The following is a 21,009-nucleotide window of genomic DNA, read 5'->3' as shown; positions in this document are numbered from 1 at the left end:
GGATAGAAATTACTCCCAATTCTGTCTAAACACATATATATATATATATATATATATATATATATATATACATATATATATAGATATATATATATATACATATAACATCCTCATTCTTAGGTTTATACTTTTATTACTAAAGAAACAAGTAAATATGGCAGAGCTTATGAAAACCTATTTTGTAGATATTGATGACAAATGACAAAATTATGTGATTACCTTTACCCACCAATTCACCACTCTAAATTCTCCCTCCTCCCACCCCTCCCTCACCCACTATTCTCTCTCCCCTCCCCAAGCATCTTACATTTACTTTCCTTTCACTCAACATACTTTCTAAAAATTGATAGAATATACTTCTGCAAGCATAATGACAACAGAAACTTCATCATCACTGCACACATGTTTAACCAGTGACACAGACCAGTTGCATAATAAACTGTACCATACTTGGCAATCTCTACCCATAACTCTTTGTTATAACCAAAGGATGGTCCTTTGAGTTTGGTCTAATATTTAAAGCTTTCGATCCCAAGATAGTTTCTCCAAATGGTTATGTTCACATGTTTTACCAGTGACACAGACCAGTTGCATAATAAACTGTACCATACTTGGCAATCTCTACCCATAACTCTTTGTTATAACCAAAGGATGGTCCTTTGAGTTTGGTCTAATATTTAAAGCTTTCGATCCCAAGATAGTTTCTCCAAATGGTTATGTTCAAACTATATGGGTAACATGTATGGCTAGAGCGCATTGATGCCGATCAGTTTATCACAACGATGAATTCTGGTGCGGATTAACTGGATAATAAGTCGAGGAATCACACTGGCAAACGTCCGTCAATCAAGTACAATAACACAATTAACAAATGACTGTTTGTACACATACCCATAGTTTAATAGCCCCACCCAATTTGAATCCCATGACAATGTCTTACCCTATTTGGTATTGACAGACAATGGATATTCTAAATTCCAACTTTTCTTTACACAGTTTAACTCAGAGATTAACTAACTAGACAAGTAATAACATATATGTACAAGGTGCTTTCTACACCCAGAGGTAGGTCTAAATGGGACTGAAATAACTTCTTCACTTGTTTTGTTTTAAGACACGAATACATTACAGCCAAAAACAGTCCATCTGTTTGAAATACACAATATAAAAACTGTCTTAATTAAAAGTAAAGTGATTTTTTATTAATTGCCAAATTAGTGATTTCATGATTTTAAATTATTGTTTGTTTGTAAATGATGAGGTTTTTATTATTTCTATTTTATGAGTACATATTTGTTCAATTATTCGGTGTGACTTGATCTTTAAATTAGTTGTTGAGACCCTTTTCAGTATATTGCAGGTGAACCACATTCACATACCATTGTGCAATAGAATTAAAACAAGTAATCTAGCATTGAGTTAAAAATTTGTAAAACCCCAGAAATAATATTTTGACTGTTTTGTATATATATATATATATATATATATATATATATAATATATATATTATATATATATATATATATATTATATATATATATATATATATATATGTATATATATATATATAAATATATATATATCTATTTATTTATATCTACATATATATATATATATATATGTAGATATACCATGACAGATCTTCTGAAGGTGACTAAAGAAATAACTGTTTCCTTTGAAGTGTAATACCACATACACTGTCAAACAAGTAGATATTTAAAGAATCTGTTTTTAATACTTTCCCAAGTTGCCAAATGTTACACAACGAATTCAAATTTGTTATAGTTATAAGTTCATAAATAGGGTATGAAAACACACTGTAAAATCATCTCTTCACTTTTAGGCATCGCACGACCAAACTTGGGAGTGAAGATGGCTTTTTTGATGACAGAATTGAAACAGAATGTATACAAAGGAGAGCATATACAAATAAACCTGTAGCTAAAAATGTGGATTGAAAAGAGTTTGGTCGATGGACGATCATACTCGTCTCCTCCTTCTGACCAAAATGTCTTAGCTTCTGGATCTGAACGATATTCACACCAGGATTTGCAGACTTGAACGTTATTATGTTATACCAATACTGATAGAAGGTTCATGCAGATTAGAGATATCACCTCAATGAATTTACTCAGAGATGAGAATTACTCAATATCTTTAATTTTTTTCTCTCTTTTTTTCTGGTCTGTCAAATTTTTATATCCCATATGGTAGCCAACAAACCCCCTTGGAAAAATGTATAAAGAGCAACACCAAAGAAGATGCAAAGAAACTGTAAAGATTTGAAAAAATTTGACCGTTATTAATATGACTATTTTGAACAGAATACAGGGGTTGGGGGAGGGTGGGGGTAGGTGTACCTCGTCAAGAACGGATGTACATTTAAAATGTGTTTCTTTAAAACAAGTAAAGTAGATGTACCTTTTAAACTTGGAATTTGGTACAATTTTATTAATACCAAGGTTGATGAAAAAAGTCTGGCTCTATTTTGTAATCATCAATGGGTGAAAGAAATCGTACGAGGAGTTGAGGAGGAAATTCAGAAGCAACAAAATCATCCTCTTTTCAAGAAACCTGACAGGAAATTGGCAACAAACTGCAAGAAAGTCAGTCAACTCTCTACCACTCAAAGTTTCAATTTGGCTGACTAAGTTTACAGCTGCCATTTAAAGTTACAAGAAATACAGGGGAAGAGGGGAGAATGCAGATGGTGTTATTCATCATTGTACATTATGTATTTGGAAGAAAAAATAGTTTTTGGTGAATATTTCAATAAAAGTTACAAAATTTCAGTCATAGCACAAATCCTGTACTTGCCAGCACTAGTTTCAGTTCAGCTGCAAGCTTAGTTAACAACTTCGTTTTCCATACAGAAAAGCTAGCATACAAAAAAGCACTACAAAAATGAACTGAAAAATAATAATAATAATCATGATAGTAGTAGCAACTATTTTGGTGGTACAGGTTAACATATCCTTCCAGCATGTCAGCCATTACTAGCATTAGGCAGCATTTCTTTTCAACAGCTTGCAAATATCTTTAAGAGGGCATCTTCTGCTCTGAAAAGGGCATTTTTTCTCCTCGGTATATAATTACTCTGTACATCCATTAAAGTTTGGTCGAGATTGGGTACAGTGCTACTGGAAGAATCCAAACTGACATTAGGAAACTAAAATACTCTGGTTGTCCAAGCTACAATATTACAGGACCAATATTCTCTCCATGCCCTTTTTTGTACACCTACTGTACCTCATCTTTTATGTCAGATGGCAGAACGAAGGCATCGGGTGCACAACATGCTTTGTTTGGAACAACGCCATCATGGCACTCTTGCCACCACAGGCAGCCATTCTATGAGCGACCTTTGACCCCTTGAGGGTTCACAGTTAGCACTACACAGAGACCATATAATCATATCAATGAATATTTATTATGACTGGTAACCACCATAAAACACCCCAGATGGCCGAATACAATAGGATAGACCAGCACCTCCATTACCATGCCATGTAAACCCCTGTCTCATGTTGTGTTATCAATATTTGCAGACATTGAATCTTTATATCTGGACCACAACTTTGTGACATCAATGTACATTACCATAACAATCATAAAAAAATGTTTTTGCAAAAAAATTGTGTATTATTAGTCAAAATAATAATTTTGTCACACTAGGATTCTTACTTGGCCAAGCACATCAAGTTAAAAAAAAATTGACTAATTTTTTTATTTTATTATAGCAACATGACGTTGGTAAATCGGCTACCGGTAGAGTCCCTTTCCTCTAGTCTGCATGCTGGATCTTCATGCTCAACTTCTTCTGTACATTCCCTTAAAAAACTTCAGGGAAGGTTACACGACTGGTTAACTCGGGTAAATGATGTATGCCAGTATATATATCCAATCCATTCGACCACTACACGCAGTTTGCTTTCAAATATCCGAGGTGGCAGCACCGTCACCACGAACCATCGACCGATGAATAGTCGCCGCTCAACTCATCGACCAACTCTTCCACTGACCAAACTACAGTGGAGGTGGATCCTAAAGCATCATACTAATAATCAAACTTGCAAATATCCATACATGATCACTTTGAAAAATCAGTACTTGCCGTCGGTTTCGTCTCGCCACAGAAAATTTTCCGGCGACCATTTTTGCAGCGGGACATTTATTTTAATTTTTTTTTTAACTTTGACACCTGGCACCGCCTCTCGTTGAGTGAATACATTTTCCCCTCCGACCTGAGTAATGATTAAATCTCCTCTGAATGAATTCACATTGGATATATACCTGAGTATGACTTATCTCGTTATGATGGCTCTTCAAAACCCTCCTCCCAGACATCTCGACCATTTTCCACCGACCGAGACAGCCAAACATACTGGACAACTGCAAAGGAAGTGCTACTGTTACTTCTGGGTCAACATTTTCACGACGACAGCTTCCTCCCTCTTGCTCGTAAAAGCCGCCCAAAGTGTTTCTCGTCAGTACTGCAAAAACTTAGCTAGAGGCTCGATTCTTTGACGGTCGATCCGTTGGAGAGGTCAATAATTAGGGGAGTGGTGTTGGTGTGGTTTAGGTCTGTCGTTGGTATAGTCTGCTTGCTGGTACGTAACAGGTGAGAGAGTCGCGCCTCCACGCAGCCGGCAGTGAGGCGGGCTTCGGCCTCGTGATCCCAACACTCCTCTATTGTCTCGCACAGAGATGCCAAGCCCTATAGGACACAACAAACAAAGATATATTATTCGATTCATGGAGTCACCCTTAACATCTGATTAAACAGGAATACATCTCATGGATTTCATATGTGAGTCTTTGGGACAACTCAAGTCGAATGAGAGTCTGTGAGTCTGTCATCCGTGCATTTTTAGGAAAATTCAAGAACAATGGGACAAAAAGGCAAAATGTTAGAAATCAACCCTTGACTTTTAATGAAAAACAAAGAGCTCAAGCAACCCAGAATTCTTTAAGAGGCAAACATCACATGGATTAATTCTCACAGTAAGTAATATGTCACTAAACTGTCAAGTAAAGAGGCTAGGGATTCCTTGCCATGTTTCAGAGAAGAACATTTAATGTAGCACTGTCCACAATATTCACCAGTCCTTAAACATTGCTGACTTCAAATAATCAGCAAGATTCCTGTGCTGGTGTGGACCTACACAACAAGTTCATTGACACTTTACTATTAGAGTTATCCTGTTTACAAATCTTTGTTCCTCTTGACTACTGTTGACCTCGAGTGACCACAGAAATTATTATTCTCACTGTAAAGGTGGATCTACATACCAACTTATGGAGTATATCCAAGTATGGATTCATCATGTTTACAAATTTGTCAGGTTTGATGACTGATTTGAGGTTTGATCCCAGCAAACAACCTTTGAACTCCATAGACCATGGCAGAATTTTCGTAGTCAGTAAGGTGGGTCTATATACTGTGAAGGAAGTTCTAGTTTTGGTTGCCATGTTTACTAGGTTTAAGACTTGGACCTCTGTTGAACACAAATGACCTCAGAACTACACAAACAACATTCATAGTTTCTTGTACCAAAGTGGATCCACAGAGTTCATTTACCAATATGGGGCATCCACACATCAAATGGGAGGGGGGGGGTGGGTCATCAGCACTTTACTTTATGTGTTATAGTGTTTAAAGATGATATGTACTTAACCTCTGGTGAACTACAAAACTACAAATTGCTTTACTATAAAAGTGGGACTACATATTATAATGCAAGAAGTTCACCCAGCTTTTAATTTTGAAGTTATCATGTTTTGCAAAGGTTTTCAGATTTTGATCTCTATGGTGAACTCACAAAGGTGGATCCATCCATGTACCCAGTACGAAATTAAACCTTTCCTGTATTTTTGGAGTTATTGTGTTCACATGACAAAGTGTCACACATACACACACACATTCAATCACCATCGCACAGACAACTTTTGCCAAATTGTGAATTAAAAAAATTAAAAAATTGGGGAATGGGAATGCAACCTCTTGTTCTTGGTAATTAGCTACCTTTTGTACTAAAGGAGCATTAAATCATTAGCTATCAACAATGAGAAATTGCTTAAATTTATCAGTCCTAAAGCCTGCCGGCAGCATTTCGATAGAGATATCTGAACAAGAGTATGTGTTCAATTGTTTTGCAAAACAAAATATGTGATAATCTTTGAATTACAACTTTTGGACATCCTTCAACACCGTGACTTGTTTCAGAATAAGTATCTCTTACGACAACAATGCTCCCCCTCCTCTCCCCGTCCCCCCCGGCAACCAAGCCACAAACTGATCATAAACTAATACATGGAAATATCCATCCAATTCTCATATCCCTGATAGTGATAGAGGCTAGATTTCCAACGTTCTCATACCTGGTCATTGAGAAGTTAACAGAGGATGAACAAGCACCCAATACACTACTTCTTACAATACCATCATTGTGTTTACATTCACACATGAATGTAAACAGCAGTGACAGAGCAAGGAGCTACATTATCACACTGTATACGATACGTACGGCATGTTTCATCCATGTGTCCCTAAAGATTGGCCGTTTTCTTTCCTGTACCACAGCTTCCATCATTTCCTCTAAGGACGGCGCCAGGCCCACCTCTTCCTCGAATGGTAACATGTACTCATCAACAGGACCTTTGGATAGAAGAAAAGGGGGGGGGGAAACAAGCCGACATCATTTGGGCACTAATGAGAGTATAAAACCATACTGAATGAACGACAACCAACACTTAATTCAGATGGGTTTGTTTGTTTTTTTTCTTTTTCTTTTTTTACATCACGATCCACAGTCCGACTGATCAAGATACTGGATACAGTTACATTAAACACAATTTACAAATTAGTTTCAAAGGAGTTTTTTGATACTTACTATTGATCAATCTTTGATACTAATACCACCGTACGACAGGCATTCGCTTCAAGCATAAGTTTATGTGAAATGTCTAACCAAGCAAATCTTGACATTCAGAACTAGTTTTGCAATGAGATACAAATCTGACTACAATCGCAATTGTTCAGTCGTCTTTATCTCCTTGCTGCATTAGGAATGATGTGTCATGCTTGCTTTAGGGCTGAATCAGGTTGATGGGGGGGGGGGGGGGGCACAGTGCTAAAATGTTACTAACTTTTGCAGTCTATGTTCATGAGAGTGCATATCTAGAATGGAGACCAGTAAGATAGGATTGAAGTCAATTTCATCAGGAAGGATTTGGTTGCTTACAGTCAAAGAATGACTTCACAACTTCTATAGAAAATGGCAACATCTCCAATATTCCAAAGCTTCGTATATTCAGAGAATTATTATAAGATAACTTGGATTAAATGCTAAAGCTTTATCCGGTAGCTGAATATTCCAGAATAGCATTATCTCAAAGAGTGATTGCTCTTTTTTTTACCCCAGTGAAAAACACCCTATAAAAACATATCCTGAACTATACAATGTGGACACATGCACAGGTTACTCATATTATTGTTCTAAAATGCTTCATCTCTTTCAGTAAGAATCCTTTGGTACAACTAACAGTACTGTAGGTACAAATTAGTCTTGTTTCTCTGTGTTTTTTTAGTTTCTGCAGCAATGTTTCAAGGATAACTTTAAGTGTCCATTGCTGCTGTTGTTTAATAGTGAGTGGTGGTAAGGGATCTTTGCCCACTGACATCTGTCAGCGTGGTATGCGCAGGCAAGCCTACTCTTCACCTCTTCTTTATGCATTTACGCCTCTTTAAACGCCTGATCACCTCTCAGCTGAGGCCCTGACTTCCTCAGTGACCAAAATGAATGACATGTTGTTCTGATTAGGGATTAACTTTCACAGGTAATTTGTTCATGACAAAAGCTTGCTGGCATTAACGATTGATTGAACTTCATCTAGTAACTATTAGTGTTGGCCTACGTGATAAATTCCTTTGTAATTAGAAACGTAATCTCGAAGCATGATTTGGCCTCACCAGTAAACATTTACAACCACGGCGCTTGACCCGATTTACTCCTTCACTTGTTTCCACGACCTGCCATAGACTACAACATGTACAGTAGGTACTTATGTGTAGGTACATTTAGGTACAACATGTAGGTACTTAGAAATTTACGTGACGATCTTAAAATTCACCTTGTAGACATGCCAGTTGGATTTTCAACATGATAAAATTATCTCTCTTTTTGTGTAATTGACAGCATTTTTCTTTAAATATACTGTGAGGAATGGAAAGGTTATTTCAAAACATACTACACATACCATACCTATTAGTAAAACAGTAACATTGCCTGTGAAGTGTGCTGCATACCAACTAATGGAACTTTCTAGAGAACAACACAAAGTGGGGTACTACTAACCGTCCTGGGCTGAACATCGTGAAGCTAGCTCCCATATCACTAGACCACATGCATACATATCCAGCCTCATGAATGCATCCTGGTTGAATTGAATAGCTCCCTCTAATACTTCTGGTGCCATATATCGACGGGTACCAACCTGGATGGAGAAAACAGCACTAAACATTATAAATGACAGTCTACAAAAACAGATGGAGTTGGCATATTCTCAACATTTTAACAGTACACCTGGTTAACTCACGTACAATGCTAAGGTGCAATAACCCCATGTGGCACTGTTATCTGAACTTTACTACTGACCTCCTAACCTACTAGTCTCACAACAATCAGTAAATGGAAGTTAACACACTGTAGCAACTTTGCAGAACATTGTGTATAACATTCTAGGCTTCACAACAAAGTACTGTAGTTTAAGATGCCAGGGACTACCAAGCACTGTTCATTAAGAGATATTGGCTGTGATGATTATGCAAATAGATGAACACCATTCATTAGAACTTAGACACTAGAAGACAAAAGAGAGTCTGAGGCTGCATAATTAGTCTAACATAGTACTGTAACAGTAGAAAACAAAACTAAAGCAAGCAAAACTCCTTCTCACCAGTCTGAGGACGATATTTGGAAAATACCGACTAATGTAACAGAACCAGTCAGAGAAAGTGACCTGCACAGGATTTCAAATGTGTGGGGGTCGAGAAAATGACAAATTCCAAATTTCCCCCCAAAATAAACGTCCCCCCAGCCCCGATGGTGGAGGTGGGGGCATGGTTCCCACTGGCCTCCCCACCTAACAGCATGCTAAAGATCAGAGATTAGTCAAATAAACATAATCTTGGTCGACCAAACCTTGACAAATCTTCATGAATATCTATAGAAGGCTCCCTGCTTCCCTTTATACTACGGTGGGTTACTATACGCATGACAGACATGTATACATGTGTATTGTTAACATAACCAACAGCAATAACTGATCTACGATACCTGACCATGATTCTCGCACAGCTTCTTTCCTGGGTCAAACTTGATGGCCAATCCAAAGTCTGCGATACAAGCCGTGGTATCATTCATCAACAGAACATTCTTACTCTTGAAATCCCGATGCGCGATAGGTGGTTTGCTGCCGGAGGGCTCGTGCAGGAAGGCTAAGCCTCGCACCATGCTTTCTGCTATAAGACACAGACTATTCCAGGATACTAGATTGGCCTTGAGGTAGTCATAGAGGGAGCCACGTTGATGGAATTCTGTAATCAGCCAGAACGTTGTGTCTAAGCCTTCACCACGCTTCTCTGTGCCCAAAAATTGCAACACATTCTCATGTTGCATGTTGGGCAAATTGTATATCTCGTGCTCTGAGATCCAGGATTGTCTGTCCTGCAATGGGAAAACCTTGCAAGCGACGCACTGGTTGCGCCACTGGGCTTTCCAAACAGCTCCGAAACGTCCCCGGGCTTTAATTTCAATCAGCTGTAAGGGTTGGAAATCGTTGGCAGTGGGAGTCAGTGGTGTCGTGAGGAGGCTCGGCTCCGAGGTCTGAATGGACACCAGCGAGGTATAACGGTAACGTCGGCACAGCCAATACATCAGAATTAAGAAAATGGTGAATATGGAGATAGGTACCAGTGAAATAATAATAGTGTTGAAGAGGGGATCCACTGCCTCTTCTATCTCTGGAACTGTGGAGTAATGAAAATGGATACATAAAAAAAAGAGATAAGAATTAAGTATGAATTTGCAAACTTTGTACAGTAATATGTAATACATATATGTATACTATTTGATGTTAGGTGATGTGGCTACTCTTGTAATCACACAAACAGCCAACATCTGTAACAGGTGTTAAACTGCTACAAGGGTGGAAATATTAAGAGCTATAAGATCTCACACTAAATGTAGCTTCATGTGACTTATGAGCTATAGTATGGATTTTACATACTCAGATCAGCTCAGTATGCTATCACACTGAATACAAACAGTGCAGTACAATTTGCACTATGATTTCAACCAGAATAAGGCTCCTCCCAATGGTTACTCGCCATATTAAAAAAGTTGAATTTCTTAATGCAGCTACTGTACACTGGTGGCACTGATTTAAATTTAGCAATTAGTTAAGAAGGATTGGAACCACTAAAACAATGCAGTTTATTGGCTAACTGCTGATTTGTTGCACATGTAGTTATTTGTCAAAGCAATGATCCATGAAAATGCAAACTTTATTCATACAGGTAAAGTACAGTTAGTTCTTGTCCAACTATGCAACATCAGAGCTTTGAAGACATCGCATATTGACTTTTTTTTGGGATACAATACACGTATGTGTACAAGGTTTTCAGGTCTTGACTGAGGTTGACCTCATCTGACATTTGACCTCTACCAGAGACTACAGTATACTGGACTACTTGTTGCAGGTCAGACTGCAACTCTGTGATGTATATATCCAACTTAAAGTTATGATCCTTGAAATATTTACCTTTGATGGATATGTAATAACGAGCATGAAGGCTTTTAATAAAGACACACAAAGTACAGTAAGAAATTTCACTTATACTGTAAACCTAACCTTAACCTGTTTATTTCCTTCTAACCTTAACCGCACACATCAAGAAGTTCTTTGAATCGTGAATTCTTCCAATGAGTCAGCAGTTACCAAACAACTCATGCAGCAACAGCTCTTTATACAGTTGTTGGTAGCATTATTCCAATGTTGTGACATCATATGTTATATGTGTGTCAAACATGAGTGAAATATTCATCAGGTTTTGAATAGTTCTGTGTCAATGCAGAAAGTGAACAACAATACATACATAGACATTGCTAACAGTAGTAGTATGAGTGGTGTTGTATTGCATACAGTAAACACTAGTACTATTGGTTTTTTAATTTATTTTCTACAATGGCCCAATGGGAGTAAAGATTAATATACTGTACTCTGTCACCAAGGGACATCTACAGTATGTACCAAGTACAAAATTGATCCATCATGCACTTTTTGGTTTATCACTTTACACCTACAAGACAAGGTCACCTTATTATACTGTGTAGTGGTACATGCATTTACACCCATACATACACACATACATACACACACACACAGAGAGGTGCCATCAACAATCTGACATACTGTACAGTACATCCCTTTTGCCTGTGGCGATTCATTGTGTGCAGTAATGCCATGTACTGAAGTACACTTTCGCATAGTAAATACTGTAGCACAATACAAATTTAAAGTGTGAAACATGTATGCACAGCACAACTGTACATTTGAAAGATTTGTTGTGTGCCACATATCCATATTCAAATTTCAACAACACTTTATACAGCTGAAGGTTTTATTACAATGCTCTAAATTAAAGTCTTTCTTCTGAGATACAAGCTGTGCTATTGGTTGGATTATAAATTGAGTTAAGTGTGAAACATCAACATTTCAGTCCTGATTCTGATGCACTGTACACAGTTTGTACTGCATGTGAACAAGGGCTACTGTAGGCCAGGAAACTATACATGTACAGATCTGCTACCAAAGTGTGGCACAGTGCAGTAGGTTTAGACAAGTGATGATGCTGCTTTGAAAAGAAAGTGTGGGAAACAGTGCAAGTAGAAGTATCGTCAAAGTACAGCATCGTTCACATACGAGTATCGTTTCTGATAGTTTGTATGGGCAGTTGTACGCTAAGAATATAACACTTGTGCTTTAGATTGTGTTTTTTAAGTAAAAATTTAAAGTCACTGCACTGACTGCAACACTTTTGAAGTAATAGTATTTTACACCTGAGATCCAATTGCAGTAACAAGTGTTTATGGTTCTAGCAAGAGTGCAGAATGTTAGTGTAATGACATTTACCATATTGCAAAATCTGCACTTTGTGTCAAGCAATTATTCAAAGAGTCGAAAATGCTCAAAATCATGAGTGTCGGGCCTCCAAATTAGGAAGGACAAGGGGGTAACCTTCAAGAGGTCTATAAGGGACACAGGGGGGGGGGAGCAAGAATGATACCAGTTCTTAGGCTATCCTTGTAGATCTATCAAAGGACATATCCAGAAACAGGTAAGATGAAGTATTGATAAATGATGTGTCGTCTATTCTACTGTACACATCCATAACAAACCCCTAAAACTGGGTCTGTTTAGACTGAAGTCCCAAGAAAAAAAGCACTTCAGCAAGAACAGCAAGCTAATGGCACAGTGTATGTGCATATAGTGTACGACAAATACAAATACTGGCTCTTTATTACATCCCACAGGAATTCATCTTGGCTGAAGTTATTGTGTGTGAGTTAAAACACTCCACAAAATACTCACCTGCTTTGTATTGTACCGGAAACTTACCTTGTATCAGACTTCATTCAACCTGAGCCTTACCTACCTAAGTAATGAAACAGCTGTGGACGTAACTACTGTATACTGCCCTATAACGAAAACTGGAAAGTGCATCGTAAACTAGTAACAAGTTAGAATAGTGTTCTACAACTTCCTTTCGACAGTTCAATGACTACCCTCAAGTTACGAGAGCTAGGTCGAACATAATGTTGTACCTTTCAACATACTAATTAGTGTCAAAGGCTCCCAAAACACTTTGGTGCCAACTAATTGAGATTCCTGCCTGAATAGAGCAATATTGCACTATTACACGTCATATGGTAAGTATCTTACAGTATCACACCTTTGACAGATATGAATTAAATTTCAGGTTCAACTTGATAACGATGGCACTCTAGACCAATCTTCTTAGTTCTTTTCTCTTTTCATTTTTGTCAGCATCCTTGTGTGTGTGTGTGTGTGTGAGTGTGTGTGTGTGACTCAGCACACTAATGGATGTTGGAAACAATTGTATACAAAAGCTTGATCAAAGGACCTAATGATACAACACTGCTCATTTAAGTGCAATTTATGTTGCTCAATATATTTCTACCAGATTTTTAGTACTGCAGTACCCAATTTATATACGTCATTAACCATGGACAAAGACTATTTCTTTGTGGTACAGTAGCAGGGTTTCATTAACAGAAATTATCTCACTCTTCAAATATCTTTTCCTCTTCGAAACACTGTCCCCTTGGAATCTACAGATGTTTGTTAACAATTTCTTCATTGTAACAGTAAAAGTAACATTTGAACACATTTTGGGGTTTGGTTCATCTTTGAATGGAAATGACCCTTGGCCTCATTTCTTACTCTCACATTATGTCAAACATGTGCCAAGATCACAATTGTCTAATAACCAGCAAGATAAAAATTTTCCAACAACTGTGGTGGCACCATGTCTGTCAGATCGAATAAAAGAACTGCCTCAGATAGCCACCACTGTACACACAATACACTCAGGATGACCTCTAACATACTGTATCTGTCTGTTCAGTTAATTGTGCCGCCTCACAAACCATACCAAGGCCTGCAAGCCTCACAAGGAGAGATCTGCAGGTTTGATATTTCTTCCTTTTGGCAACTAATACTGTAGGTCTTCACAGCATGACCATTGATCTCATATCACTTTCTTCTAAAACCCCACAATCAGCTGATGACTGTTTCCAAAATTGGTCAAAAATCTGAAAGATCTGATTGAAAACTATTTCAAGGTTTTTAGTCAATTCTGACTTAATATTACATTTGACATGTAAACCTTGTAAAAACATGTATATTTTGTACTCTCACCATTGATAACATTTCCATAGACTATATGTTAATTCCTAGAAGAAGAAATTTACTGTGTGTTTGGTCTTCCTGTGAACCGAAAGAGCCCTCCCTTTAACTTTTGTGTTACATTAATGAAGCCCCTGACATAGGCAACAACTTTTAAAATCAACGTTCATAACAAGTTAACAACCAAGTACAACAGCAGAGCACAAGATAGATGCTATAGACAGACAGAAAGATACTGTACAATACTAGAAAGACAGAAATTGACACTATTGTTTGTGGAAAGATGTGGAAAAGGGTTCAATTCTGGGTAAAAAGCTTTCAAGTTTCGCTGGACAATTCGAAACTCTTTCAAAATTAGCAACGTCAGATAGAGGTTAATCTGAGGTGAAAAACAAAATGATTTTGATTAAAAATTGACAAATGTGAGAGACACCCACTAAATACACAACACTCAAGAATGCTTCACATTCACTTTGTCAATTTGTGAGTGTACTGCTATAGTTATTGCAGTCGGGAACCACTTTCAGTACAGCTGCAATACTGTTGCATACAGTACTTCTCACACTAGATAGAATATAAATACAAAACTCAGTAACCTTTGGTATGCCATTTGATCTGACTGTACAGTAAATGCTGTTACTGTCTTATTCTTACTGTAGCTCAGTAAACAAACACATCACCCCATCCAACGCATGTCTCTCTTTTGGACTGTTGATATAGATCTTGTTGTAATATCTTTACTGTAACAACATATTTGTGTCCTGCATAGCAGAGATGTGCAATAAAGTTGCATAAAACCAGAAAGTCAAATCCATGGGCTAATAAATAATCTCCGTAACGACCCAGTAATCAAAGATCTCCTTGGAACTACTCTTCGAGGTCAAGAAAGTCCACTTTCAACCCCATACATCTCTCTATATCTTTCTTAGATATAACGCTCACAAACCATCACCATCAAGTCCCCCCTGGTCCTTCCCCCCCTGGTCCTTTCCCCCACCTACTTCTACTTCTCTTTTCCTCAACACCTCACCCCATCTCTCTCCTCCTTATATCTCTTTACTCCTACAGTAGTTAGTACATATGGCCCACAAATGATCTCAGTATATTTATACCAGTGGGATCAACAGGAAGTCTGCTGGGCAACTGTTACCCCCTGCTTAAAAAAGTATAAAAAACAGAACATTGCTCACCTCATCAACTATCGCAGTTTCTGTTTTTCCCTGAAGGATCTACTCCTACAGTAGGGATCGTACAGGGCTTCCCCTCATATCATATCAGATGGGTCGATCATTTCTTGCCACATTTCACACAACTTTGCATTTTCAAAGAAAACAATACAGTAGGATTCTTGTACACAATAACGTGGAACAACAGTACATGCCTACTGTACAGTAGTTGGAAGTTCATGTAAGTTTATGGTTGGAGATTTTGATATACGTAGGTCTGCCTAATTTTAAATGACAGTCGACCTCCAAAGAAAGTTAAGAAACAATAGATGTTTATGTACTCAACAGGATGGGACCACAAATTGAGCAAGCAGTTTATTTCAAGCTTTACATAATTTGCACTTGACTGTGTATACAAGTTTTAAGACCTTGACCTCTATATATCTGAACTTCCTCACAGAAACCAGTAGGGTTGCTATATTCAAGAAGGTGGACCAAGGTACCAAGTATGATGTTCATCCAATCTCTGTTCTTTAGTAATCAGTATTGTTACTGGGATTTTAAAAGTTGACGCAATGTCTTAAAGATTGTTTGCGTCCGCTCAGAAAAACTTGCGTCCCTGCAGTCCTCCATGAAAACATGCACTTTAAAATACCTGTACAGGACACACAATACTACAGTAAGCGATAATGACCCCTGCCAACACATTGGCTTGTGTGCAATGGAAACCTATAGTGGCAAGTCTATAATATGCACGGAAGAAAAATTGCATGATGAAACCTGTAACTAATATACAACAAACCAAATGACTACTGTATAAAGTGGGAAATTTTGCCGTAAACTAGTTACATACAGCCTATCCTGGCCTACACATCATGCAATGCATACTACTGTGTTCGTATACCACTCCCTTACATATTATCTGTCACAAGGTTATAGGCTATGCATATACTGTCGGAAATCAATATAAAGTAAAACAGTGCCTAGAGAGAAAATGCAAGAATATTTTAGTGAGGTCAATAAATATTGTAGAAAATAGTACTTATAGACGACACAACGACACAAGTTCACGCCCTACAAGGGCTAGCACTTGCTCACAACTTTTATGAACCCCTGTTGTAGGTTACCATTAGCAATGGCAATTTTATTCAGTTTTATTCAAAGTTGAACAAAGTTTTTCTTTCCCCAACCACTTCAGGCAAGTGTGCCCGGCCCTGGTCAGTTCCGATCCCTTTCTCACTACAATTTTTGTATCAGCCTAGTTGTGAGTGTGTGTGTACTTGTGGTTTTTTACTCCAAGAAAAAATTCGCCTCCGCCGTACACAATATGAGAATTTTGCATCCTAGGCTAAGACATAGTTTCTCGGATGCAAAATCCTGCGTTCGTAACAATGCTGAGTTATGTTTACACAATTTGACCTCTGCTGACATCAAATGACCTTTGACCTTAACAGAAACCAAAAGGGTTCTAATACTCGTTAAGGTGGATCCACATACAAAGCATTAACTTCATGAAACCCTTTCAGTTTTGGAGTTACACTGTTTGCCATGTTGTTAAACTTTAACCTGTCAAACTCGAATGACTTTTGACCTTTACATTACACAGGGTTCTTGTCATTTGTGAATTTAATATGGGGGTGACTTGATTCAACCATATGCAACTTGCAAACTTCATCCAGAAGTAGCTTAAATCGATCCAAATGGTTCCAATATGACAGAACGTCAATAACAACACCAACAAAGTTGGATTTTTAATGATAAATGTTAAGTGAGCAAATCAAAGAAAGCTAAGGCTTGCAAAATGAGCGAGGCGGTCACACAATACAGTAGTAGGGATAGTACAATAGGAAACAATGTCCAAGTATCATCAAGATTCCCCGACAAAAGTTACAAATAAGGTCCAGTTACTTACCGGATGTTGTCACCTCTGGTAAGTTTTCTTCCACTGGCTGGTATAAAACATCTCCATTGCATAGATCACCCATGCAACAGCAAAAGAAACTTTCTTCAGCCAACTTGCTGCCACTGATGCACTGCGTTCCGACAAGACAGTGGCTGGTAGTGAACCAGCAGCCCAGATTCTGAATTTCAAAGCCATTTTCACTTGAATTTTTCCATACCGCATAACATCCAGGCATCTCATCACTTCCTCTGGAAGGATTCTCACAGGTCACTGTCCGGTTTCTACAGTCTACTCCAGTGCAATTGTCATTGACTTTATCATACTGAAAACAATTAGTGAAGCCTTGTCTTCCAGTAAGTTTCACACTGACACCTCTAGCAACCACTAACACTGAAAATGGAAAGCATTATACAGAATCAGTTTAACAATTCATCACACATGGTCTCTGTTGGCCTTCGGGCCTTCTACCACAATACGTATTGTAATACAATGTTTTACAAGGGGTGCAGTAAATTTTACAACATCAACAGTAACTTACAAACTTTGTATGATCACATACTGTATACCTCAAACTGGGTTGAAAAATATTGCAAACCATTCTGATCTACAGGAAATTTGGAGTCTCCATTAACATATTTTCACCTTCAAAACAAAGTTACTAGAAATTCTGACACAAAGTTGAATTAACATGTCAATCATGATTGTGACTTTCACAGAAGCCGATAGTATTCAATCTAAAGCAGTGGTGATGGGAGACAGACTCATGTAAATGGACAGTACTATAGATAAATGTTATTAACTCATGATGCTGCACTTGTATCAGAGATGTTTCCATGCATTTAATTTTGAAAAGCAAGATACCCTTATTCTTATGGTTGACATTTTGTGGATAAAAGAAATCACACAACTTTCATGAGAGAAATTTTGACTGAAGGCTTAACATTTTGATCTGTACAGTCATACATGTGACAGTCTGTTTAATATAAAATTGCAATTGTAATGCATCTTCATTCTAGTCAACACAATTTTTTAATTTCAATGTTTTTTATATATTTACAGCGGTAAAAGGGTAAATGACTGATTTCTGGATTTGAAGGAACTTGCTTGAAGGATTTCCACAACTTTTTGTATAGCATATGTCAAGGTGTCATGCTATGTAAGACTATGTGAGTATTAAATGTCCACCTCGACTAAAGCTAAGATGTTTCTTGGCACATTGTAGGAGGGATTGTGCACTTTTCAACGAAACTCCTGGAACCAATAGAATGAAGCAAGCCGCAAAGGCCTAGGCCATGAGACTCCCACTGACTTGCATGGTACAAAATTTTTGGAAACAAATGTAAACATGCATGTTGCACAAGTAAAAGTTCTCGAGCTGAAGTTAACGTATGGACATATCCAACTAGAATTGCATGGATCTTGCCATAACAAGCAAACAAAACAAGTAAACTATTAGCCTAATGTAAAAACCTACCAAGGCCTATAAAAATGTAACATGAAACTTACGAAAGTCAACTTACCTGTGGCCATAACTGCAACTTCCATCACCATCAAACTTGACTTTCTTTGCAATGAAATCATTGTGATGAATCAAAAGCACCTCATCAAATTTCAACCTAAGCCAGCAAAAAGACAAAAGTGCAATCCCACACCAGCCTTGCTGTCACATAAACACTTCAGAACTGGTGGTTTCAACAAGCTGTTCATTCATTTCAAACTGGCCCAGTTCTTTTCTTTGGTCATACCTTATGTGGCAACTTCAACCAATGTTGTATATTTAACTCTTTCAACAAGGTTTTGTTTTTCTTAAACCATTCAAAAATTCTCTTGTGAGGCATAGGAGATACAGGCTAGGCTCTTTCGCCTACTGTATTGCCAGTATTTGTTGTACTTCTGATTGGTCTCAAGTTTCAATTTCAATGGCGTTTGTATAGGCTACAAATATGTCCAACTAATTGCAACACAATATAGTCTACAGGCAAATATGCCTTTCCAAGGCCAGAGGGTATCATAAACACACGTCTAAGCCATTTGAGATTCAGGACTACCGATTGATAATATGCATTAGCCTTACTTAGTAAGTTAGTCAGACGAAACAACAGACATTGATCGGCAGGCTAACTTAGGCTCATATGATTTTGACAAACATCTACGCTTACTGTAGTTTGGGTTAATGCAAGTTTTACGACCACAATATAGTTTATCCATACATGTATCCCAACAGTTTGAAATTTATTCATGTCTTTCCATTTAAATGCCCTTCGTATCCCAGGATTTCGTCTGTAGTGTATAAACAGAAACAACGAAGTAATACTAGCGCTAAGCGTTGAACGTTATCATGCATATATAAGCATCTTACATCCACGATAGGGAATAACCTTAGGCTTGAACAAAACCGTAAATTAGATAGGCCTAGTGCCTATTTCTAATGAGCTCGGGATGAGTAATTTGCAGACACTAAATTCGACAAAATTACGGAAGAGTATCCATCGAAGGTCCTTTTCTGTTTGGACTTGATTGATGCACGAAAAGTTTTGATAGTTTTAACCAAAACTTTGCTGACTTTCATGAAGACGAATGACTTTCACTCTACCGGTACCAACGTAGCTGAATCAACGAAGTACTGTAATTGTTTACTATATGTATACATTGAATGTACTGCATGCACTGCACTATGCTTGGAAGTTCGAGTATACAACACAACAGTGAGTTACATACACAAAAACACACCAAATGCATAAACAGGATTGCTACGTATGGAATTCTGGGTATGATCTGATGAGTGTAGTGGTAAATACGGAAGCGTAGAAGGGACATTGCATTGACGAGTTACCAACTTGACAAAACGACAATTATCTGCAAATTGACGAGTTGACGAGATGGTAACGTGACAAAATTCAGAAAATTGTCGTTTTGACGAGATATCGGATCTCGTCAATGCATCAATTTTCTGCAAATTGACGAGTTGCACACTTACTACCATCTCGACAAGTTGACAAAATTCAGAAAATTGTCGTTTTGACGAGATCCGTTAACTCGTCAAAACGTCAATTTTCTGAATTTTGTCAACTTGTCGAGATGGTAGTAAGTGTGCAACTCGTCAATTTGCAGAAAATTGATGCATTGACGAGATCCGTTATCTCGTCAAAACGTCAATTTTCTGAATTTTGTCATCTTGTCGAGATGGTAGTAAGTGTGCAACTCGTCAATTTGTAGAAAATTGATGCATTGACGAGATCCGTTATCTCGTCAAAACGTCAATTTTCTGAATTTTGTCATCTTGTCGAGATGGTAGTAAGTGTGCAACTATTGAATTTGCAGAAAATTGATGCATTGACGAGATCCGATATCTCGTCAAAACGACAATTTTCTGAATTTTGTCATCTTGTCGAGATGGTAGTAAATGTGCAACTCGTCAATTTGTAGAAAATTGATGCATTGACGAGATCCGATATCTCGTCAAAACGACAATTTTCTGAATTTTGTCACGTTACCATCTCGTCAACTCGTCAATTTGCAGATAATTGTCGTTTTGTCAAGTTGGTAACTCGTCAATGCAATGTCCCTTCTACGCTTCCGTAGGTAAAGCATGTTTGGCAGGCTTTATGCCAATTGTGGACAACTCCCGGATGTCTGCCTATTTTATGACCCCTAATCGTGACCGTCAAAGTTAACCTTTGGATTTAACAGTTCTTCATTAAATCCAAAAAATCGCGCTGGTTCAGTTGCGTAGGTTGCGACATCCGTTATGAAGAACGATCCTTGGACTTCTAAGAAAATCTGACCCCTGTTGCAACATCTAATTTCCAAGTAGGGAAGGGGGTCGAAGGGGGAAGGCTTGTTTGTCGGGTGGGGGCAGTGGCGTAGCTAGGATTTTTTGAGTGGGGGGGCCATGGGGGGCTGTTCTTTCTTGTGGGGGGGCCGGAGGTTACTATCTGAGCGGAGCGC

General features: G+C 37.9%; 1 protein-coding gene across 1 annotated transcript; it reads right to left on the bottom strand.

The window, feature by feature from the left end:
• Positions 1–2,275: 2,275 nt before the first annotated feature.
• Positions 2,276–19,746, bottom strand: LOC139967026 (activin receptor type-2A-like). The gene is made up of 6 exons (XM_071970632.1): positions 18,582–19,746; positions 17,071–17,451; positions 9,339–10,030; positions 8,358–8,496; positions 6,528–6,658; positions 2,276–4,717 (listed from the first exon to the last, which is right to left on the bottom strand). Exons 1-6 carry the CDS (start codon positions 18,640–18,642, stop codon positions 4,508–4,510), a joined length of 1,614 nt encoding a protein of 537 aa, XP_071826733.1. The 5' UTR covers positions 18,643–19,746; the 3' UTR covers positions 2,276–4,507.
• Positions 19,747–21,009: the final 1,263 nt, after the last annotated feature.

Source organism: Apostichopus japonicus, chromosome 4 (genome assembly GCF_037975245.1).
Source record: "Apostichopus japonicus isolate 1M-3 chromosome 4, ASM3797524v1, whole genome shotgun sequence".
In the NCBI taxonomy this organism is placed as follows: Eukaryota; Metazoa; Echinodermata; class Holothuroidea; order Aspidochirotida; family Stichopodidae; genus Apostichopus; species Apostichopus japonicus.
This window is presented reverse-complemented; position numbering and strand designations above follow the sequence as displayed.